This window comes from Varanus komodoensis, unplaced genomic scaffold, assembly GCF_004798865.1.
Source record: "Varanus komodoensis strain SLA01 unplaced genomic scaffold, ASM479886v1 scaffold22, whole genome shotgun sequence".
Lineage (NCBI taxonomy): Eukaryota > Metazoa > Chordata > Lepidosauria > Squamata > Varanidae > Varanus > Varanus komodoensis.
In genome coordinates, this window is record NW_025335606.1 from 19,882,651 (window position 1) to 19,891,066 (window position 8,416).

General features: G+C 44.1%; 1 protein-coding gene across 2 annotated transcripts in view; it reads left to right on the forward strand.

Moving 5' to 3' along the window:
- The window catches only part of PIN1 (peptidylprolyl cis/trans isomerase, NIMA-interacting 1), a 46,826-nt gene that overhangs the window by 26,919 nt on the left and 11,491 nt on the right, over positions 1 to 8,416 (forward strand). For both annotated transcript variants that reach the window (XM_044431231.1, XM_044431232.1), the window contains exon 3: positions 2,929 to 3,039. In XM_044431231.1, coding sequence (XP_044287166.1) covers positions 2,929 to 3,039 — 111 coding nt within the window. The remainder of the gene's footprint in view (positions 1 to 2,928; positions 3,040 to 8,416) is intronic.

Sequence of the window (8,416 nt, forward strand, 5' to 3'; positions counted from 1 at the left end):
CTTGGGGAGCATCAGTTTGACAGGCATATCATCATTGCCTTTCACGTTTTTGTTTAGAGAAGTTTAACTCTGGTATTGCTTTTTTATTATTAAACACCACTGTGAGAGTTGGAAGTTGTCAAATGGCTTCTGGGTGTTTAAGATTTTCATGGCGTTTATTCAGGATTGTAAATAGCCACTTACCTGGTCAGTTGAGCTGAGTAAGAATTTGTTGCAGGCAACCAGGCACAGAAGGGTTTGGTTTTTTTTTTTTTTGTGGGTGGTGGGGTGTTGAACTGAATTCCTAAATGTGGCTGACGTAAATATACATGAATGTAAAAGAAAAATGGTTTATGGCTTTTTCTTTTTTACTTTCCCTAAGGCTCTGTTTACAAGCCTGAAGCCCTATTTAGGTGTTTACCACAGGACAAATTAGTTTTATCATGCATCCTGGGGTTTAATTAGAAACAAGCCTATACATACCAGAAAAATATGAAGTCTCCAGAGGAACTTTTCTTTGTAGATTTGACAACCTTTTCTGGGAAGACACTCTGTCCAGACAAGGCCAGCATGATTCTAGTGTGATTTCTGTCTTATGATACTACAACCAGAATACCAGCATCAGGCACACCAATAATTTAGCCCAGTAACAGCTAGTCTTTCCTTACCTTCATTGCTTGTGTGTACAAATGCCACCACCTCTCTCCACCATACCAGTCTTCTCAACTCTCCTAAGTCCTTGGTGAGTGAAAGGTAGGTCAAAATATGCAGCTTAGCAGTAAACCAGGGCCTCAATTCTTCATTATTTGCACCATAACCCAAAGTATGTGGTGGTGCTTCTGATGAGCAGCATGCCTACACCACAGCAGCCTGCCAATCTCACACCCTCATCATTTTAATCTGAAGTAAAGTCAGGGCAGGGTTGAAGCCCTTGCAGTTGCTAGACTTGGCTGACAGCAAAAAAGAGTACATAACATTGGAGTGTTTATGATTGTCAAGACGATTTTAGGAATGGGCACAACCTCTCCCAGACCATTGTGGTTGATGGCCCTGCTGGAACCCATAGTGGAGAAATTAAAGGAGGGCATGGTAATGAATAAAGCAGCCATCTCTCTCCCTTGTTAGTAAATGGGATCATGGGGTAAGAGAGAATCTTTCCAATGGGTGAGATAAATTTTGGTACAATGCATGAGCACCATACTGTCCAGAAAACAGCACAGACAATGGAGAGATTCTTGAGTAGTTTCTTGAAAAACTACTCTTCATTCTGCGAGAAAACTGCTTTTCCAGTGCAGTTCACAGGGAGGAAAAATGGAAAATGGACATGGATAAGACCCAAAGCAGCAAGTTCCTTGCTGATACAAAGAAAATCTAAAAGTAGCAGAAAGCAGCAGAAAGCATGAGCAAAACTGAGTGAAAACACCAGAGGAGATCAAACTCAAAAAGGGATCTTATCAATGCAAATCATACCAAATGTAATCTAAAAGCAACTTAAAGCATGACAAACTGCCCAAACTCATTTCGTACATGTACAACCCAATCAGCAGTGCCTACTTTAACTGGAAAGCACCAGTGTTTGTTTGTTTAAAACATTTATATGCTGCCTAAAATCCTATTTTTAAATGTTTTAAAATCCCATTAAAACATCGTCCATGCAGTTGTTGTTGTTGTTGTTGTTGTTGTTATTACATTTCTATGCCGCCCCTTGCCGAAGCCTCGGGGCGGCTTACAACACAATAAGATACATTGAAATACAATAGAACATAATAAATTACCAATAAATACAGAAATACAAAAAATGCACTGAGATACAATAATATAAAATTAAAATTAACAGTATAAAATAAGTAAATAAAGAATATAGGAGGAGGAAAGAGAAGGAAGAGGAAGTTGCCCTGGCCAGATCATATTTTTTAACAATTAAAATGATGTTTAAATAAAAAGGTCTTTACCTGGCGCCGAAAAACCAGTAACGACGGTGCCAGGCGGACCTCTTTGGGGAGTGAATTCCATAGGTTGGGTGCCACTGCAGAGAAAGCCCTCCTCCGAGTACTTACTCTCCTAATTTCTTTCATGGAGGGTTCCCGGAGAAGGGACTCCCGCAGATCTCAAAGGGCGGTCGGGCATATATGGACATAAGCGCTCGTTCAGGTAGCCAGGACCCAAGCCGTTTAGGGCTTTATAGGTCATAACCAACACCTTGAATTGGGCCCGGGCTTCAATGGGAAGCCAGTGAAGCTGACGGAGGACTGGCGTCATGTGAGCATAACGCCCCATCCCCGTCAGCAACCTGGCAGCTCTATTTTGCACCAATTGAAGTGTTCGGACCGTCTTCAGGGGAAGCCCCACGTAAAGCGTGTTACAGAAGTCTAGGCTTCATATGAATTACCTTCATATGATGGTGATGTTGGGGATTACATGAGCAGAGCCAGCTGGAGCCAGGGGCAGACTAGAGGACCTGGGAGTCCCCTTTGAGTCTTTGTTTCTGTAAGTTCATTGGCTGCATCTCTCCCTTAGGACTCCATCACATTTCCTGCAGCCTTCATGTGTTGGGACTAAACTTTGGCAGCAAGGGAAACCTTTCTATTCAAATAGGTTTCCTGCATGCCTTAGAATCCTCATCTTCTCAGGTTCTAATTTGCACAGGCAGCCCACACTCCTTTCCCTTAGGGAAAAATAAACCCTACATATCGAGAACTAGCGTGTTAGAAGTCTTAGTTACAAGACTCTCTGACATCTAGTTTTCTATGAGGATGGATTTGTGTGGTATGGGAGAAAGGAATCTTTCCCAGCAGGCTGAAGTGGTATAGCTGACATCAGCTAAGTGTCTCAGTGACATATAAGTTGCCTTAGGTATGTGCATAGCTGAAAATGTCCTCTGTCTGTCTATGGCTTTCCAGTTTTCAGCTTCCTCTCACTAACCTTAGAATTATTCTCTGTCATCCACAGGCTACATCCAGAAGATTAAATCTGGTGAGGAAGACTTTGAATCCTTAGCATCACAATTCAGTGACTGCAGCTCGGCCAAGGCAGGGGGAGACCTGGGTACTTTTGGAAGGGGTGAGTCAAGCAAGGGTTTTACTTGGCCTCATTCTTACTGCTTTCTGAGGTGGGTGGGTGAGGAGTGTGAAAAGGAGCATCTTCTTCCTCTCCCCAATGTTTCTTTTCTGTCAACACTTGCTGAGTAGCAGCTAGAAGGAGGTATTTGAGAAGCAATGCCAGTTGTGCATACTTTGGAGTGCAGTGTGTCCCCCAGCAACAAAAATCAGCGATGGCACTCTGCATCTCTCTCATTTTGTAGGTAAGGCCAGAGACCTTGGCTTCTCCTTTACAAAGGGGTTCACACTCTTTGGAAATAGCTCTGTGCTAAGCCCCAGCACCCATGGTAGACTAGTAGGATTGTGGCTAGTAGACACCATTGCACGATGCTGGTCAGATGGCACATTATGGACAGTTGATGTGATGTTGACAGTAGCACTGCAGAGAAAGGAGCTGCTTGTTGAATATGTAAGTCCCTCCCTGCCTTTATCTTCCTTCAGCAGCCTTGAAGGATGCAGCTCTAGTCCAATAATTAGCTCCTGGGTGTCCTAAGATCACTTTACACCAGCCTTCCCAAACCTGACGCCTTCAAGGTATTTTTGACTACAAGTTCCATGTCCCCCACCCAGCATGGCTAGTGGTCAGGGATGATGGGAGCTGTAGTATAAACTATCTGGATTAGGTGTGGCTGCCTTGCCTTATGCTATGTCGGGAAGAGAACTCATTCATCAAGTTCTCCATATCGCTGGGAGCTGCTGCTTTCATTAGATGGTGCCCCCTCCTTGGTCTGCATCTTCCCACTTATTGCCTCTGTTACAGCAACTGTGCTAGCATTCCCTTCTCTCACATAGGGGAGTGCACTCATTCTCTTTGACCCAAACGGTTAGCAGCAAGTTCTCTTGAACTGCAGATGGCTAAACTTACCTGTCAGATGCCTGTCAGGGGCTTAACACCTTGAGAGGTGTATGTCTGCAATATCCAGCTCTTTCCCGTTTGGCTGGCAATGATAAAACTAAACAGCAGTGCACTAAGTTGTTGCATTACATGTACTCTGCTGAACGGCTCTTCTCTAGATCGTGAGCTCTTGCTGTGAATTCATCTGCTTTTAAGACTGAAAGAGAGGGATGCTTTTTAAGTGGATTGTCCATGCATGCTAGGAGCTTTGCTCAGGAATAAAATGAGCACAGTGTAAACCTTTTGTGATTTTTTTGTTTTCTTTTGTTTTTAACCAATGTACCAGGCAGAGCAGGCTGAGTGCTGTGTTACCAGCCATCTTGTTCTCCAAAGGATCACAGGACAGTGACTGGTCTTTTCCATCTGTTACAACTTAAGGCTTTTCTATGCTTCATTCTGTATGATTAAGCTTTCTGTCTACTTTCCATCACACCAGCTGAGGCATGGTTTCCTTCCCTCATTTAATATAAACACACAGCACATGGTTGACTTCCGCTGTGTGTTTAACGATTTCACCATGTGAAGGTTGTTCCACCTGCTGTGCTATACATTTGACTATAGCACATTTGTCCTGTCCTTTGACGGTTCTTTATAGAGCTGAAAGGGGCACTGTGGGTTGCCTATCCTTGCCCTTAGGCATGCTAGCTCAGACCGTTGGATCCTGCATTTCTGTGGTTACATCCTAATGTACCAAAATCTAGCATCTCCAGTGTGTCAGACCTCTTCTCTTCGCTTCGCTTCGCTTCTTCAGAGTTTGTAGAAAGATGCTGAGGAGAATAGAGAAAATGTGCAGAGATGGCCAAGCAGGTTTTCTGTTACTCCAGAGCTGGGCACCTTGCTTCCCTCTCTTGACTTCAGTGGTTACCATTTCTTAGGAATGTATTAAATTAAAAGGTGCTGCAGCTCTGTGGCAGTGCATCCTGCTTCCTTGGGGAAGGTCCCAAGTTCAGTACCCAGCACCTCCATTAAAAAGAACAGGGGGCCAGGTGTCAACCCATCTTTGCTTGAGACCTTAAGCTCAGCTGCCAACCAGCACTGACAGTACAGAACCAGACAGAGCAAGCCAATTTCCCCGTTCATGGATGCGCCAAGACTACCTGAGTTTTTCTACTTATCAAAATTACACAAATCATGAACTTTGCATATATTTGCATATTTTGCACATTACTTTCTTCTGCTCATCTTGAGGGTCAAAGAGCTATCCAGCATGCAGAAGTCCTCCCATTTTACCACTCCCGAGATACTCCTGAGTATTTGAATTTCATTTGGCATGGTCACGCACATTCACACTTAAAGCCTAAAAGCTTGGCTTTTTTTTGCAAATGAAAATTGAAATTAAGTGTGGAGCCTGATGCTAATTTTTGCACACCTGCATAGCTCATTTGTCATATGCAGGGCGAGAACAAGTAGGACATGACCTAAAAAAATAGTTTTGAATAAAACTAGATAATGCTGGGCAGGTGTGAGGGGACTAAGTTCAAAAAGCTGTGCCAGGGAGTAGCCGAGAGTGAATAAGACCCCCACCTCTGGTACTGCGCTGTATCTTTTCCCTCCAACTGCAGGAGGCCAGCCAGCATTGGTGAAGCCATGTTTCCATGACTGGGTAAGGAGACTGCCTTCCTTCACTCATGGAGAACTAAAATGCTCCAATGAGTAAAGAATTTTTGGGCTTTCAGATGTTTGGCTTACAACTCCTGATAGCCCTAGCCACCACAGCCAGTGGCAAGGGATGGCTTGAGTTGCAGGCCAAAACATTTGAAGGGCCATGAGTTGCCCATCACTAGTCTAGTAACAGGATTTCTATGGCAGGAACCCTAGACCCTTGTGAGAGTGGCTCAGAGTAGCTTTTTTAAAAAGTGTGGGGGGGGGGGGTGATGGGGGATGGGAGAGGTTGTGTGCCATCCCCTTTTAGTGTGTGTGTGTGTGTGTGTTTGTGTGTGTAAAAGCTTGCATCTGACAGATGGAACCTTTGGGGTGCAAAGGTTGTGCATTCATGACTTGCACATATTCTTGACTGCCATTATCAGATGAGGTGGAAATCTTTTCCTTCTTAGAACAGCAATGGTTGCAACAGCCCCATACTTCCTTCTGTCCTGTTCAGTATCTATAAAGTCATTTGAATTTAGCAGAATCTGCTGGACATTCAGTTTTGCTTCAAAGCATCAGTTCCAAATATGTGGGTCCTATGAACTTTGCACATCTTCAAGTGATCCTCACCAAGAGCATACTAAGCCCTAGTGATCTTGATAGACTCTCCACATAACTTCACATTATGGTAGGGAATCACTTCACACTGTGGTGGTGAGCTGCAGAGGGTCTAATCCAGGGGTCCTAAAACTTTTGCAACAGGGGGCCAGTTGAAAGGTGCTGGCAGTGGGCGTGGGCTGGCAAGGTGGTGCTGGCGGCATGTGCGGGCCAGTGAGGGGGCAGGCGTGCACGGCGAGGTGGGGGCTTGCTCACTCAGAGATCGTTTTCTTTGAGCGAGTCCAAAATGTCTGCGCAAGCGAGGCAGGTGGTGGTGAGCATGGGCGTGGTGAGTCCAAAACCCCTGAGGCGGGCCGGATAAATGGGCATGGCGGGCCAAATCCAGCCCACAGGCGGTAGCTTGAGGACCCATGGTCTAATCTGAAACATGAGTGGAGTGGAATATTATCCCAGGGCAGTTCTGAGACCATCTTGGAAGTAATCCAAGGCTTAAAGACAATTCTGGATTTGGCACCTTCAGCCTTCATGTAGACTTCAAAACTTGCTTGGACAGGTTTACCCAGCCACATTGGACCCTTGCCCCTCTTGGCTTATAAAAGCTAGCGGGGGTGGAACAGGCATTGGGCCATGGAGGTGATCAGTGCCTCTTTACAACAGGGAGTTGTACCATGCTGCCTTAAAGAGGTGGTAGGGAGACCATTCCTGAAGAATCCTTCTCTGGACCCAGAAGTTCTTAATAATTTTAGGCTGGTGGCAAATGTTCCTTCCAGAGCAAGGGCCCTGGACAACCAGCTCTACCGCCTCTTGAATGAGACTGATTATCTACAAGGGGCGTTCAATGTATTCTCGGTATCAGCATGAAGAAAAAGGAATAATAAATTGAAATAATTTTTATTTTTCAATGTAATTCCCCATAACTTCAATACACTTACTACATCTAGAAATTAACTTTTCAATTCTCTGTAAAAAATGCCCTGCCTCCTTGTCTAAAAAATGTGCATTAATTGCCGCCTTGAGCTCTTCATCGTCGGAAAATTGCTTTCCATGAAGATCTTTTTTTTAAATTCGGGAATAGGTAGTAGTCTCTGGGGGCCAGGTCTGGGCTATAGGGTGGGTGGTTTATTTCTTCGAAACCACAGTCTTGCACAGCAGCCTTCGAAACATGCGCCATGTGAACGGGCACATTGTCGTGAAGAAGCAACACACCTGCAGTCGGTTTTCCCCACCTTTTTTCTTTAATTGCTTCTCTTAAATTACGCAGAGTGGTTGCGTAAGATGCTGCGTTTATGGTTTCACCTTTTTTCATGTACTCGATCAATAAAATTCCCTTTGAGTCCCAAAACACTGTGGCCATGATTTTTCTGGCTGATGGAGTAACTTTGAATTTCTTCAGAGGGTCAGCACCTTTTTTATGCCACTGCATGGACTCCTGCTTACTTTCAGGGTCATAGTGATGAACCCAAGTTTCATCTCCACTAACAATCCGGTTGAAAGTACTCGATGGATCTTCCCCACAGAGCTCTAAAATCTCCCGACAGCACTTGACTCGCACTTGTTTCTGAGGCGCCAAGAGCATTCATGGCACCCATCTTGCACAGACCTTTGGAAGGTTAAGATGGTCATGAAAAATAGTAAATATGGTACCAACGGATAGGTTTGTCATCTCTGCTAACATTTTGATTTTTATTCGGGCATCTTCCAACACAAGTTGCTCAATTTTTTTCACATTTTCTTTCGTAGTGGCAGTAACCGGCCCGTCCGAGCGAGGGTAATCTTCAGTGCTTTCTCTGCCCCTTTTAAATTCACTGGACCACTTTTGAACAGTAGATAATGAAGGTGCAGAGTCCTGGTAAACGGCCACCATCTCTTTGTGAATGATTTTTCGACTTTTTCCTTGTTTTGTAAGGAACTTAATCACAGCGCAGTGCTCGATTTTCTTCAACATTGTCACGTCAGTCATCATGGTCGTCTTTCACTGAGGATTACTAGGGAATTAATGATCACACTTATTTGAAATTTTGCATGTATACCCTCAGATAGTGTCATTAGTTAATGAAATAATTAAATTACTCACATCAATAGCAAATCAATCCGATACTGAGAATGCATTGAATGCCCCTTATAGATCCATTTCAGTCAGGGTTTGGACCAGGTTTTGGTATAGAAAGAATTCTGATTGGCCTGCACAGTGATCTGTGCCAAGAGAGAAATTATTATTTTTATTATTATTATATTTCTA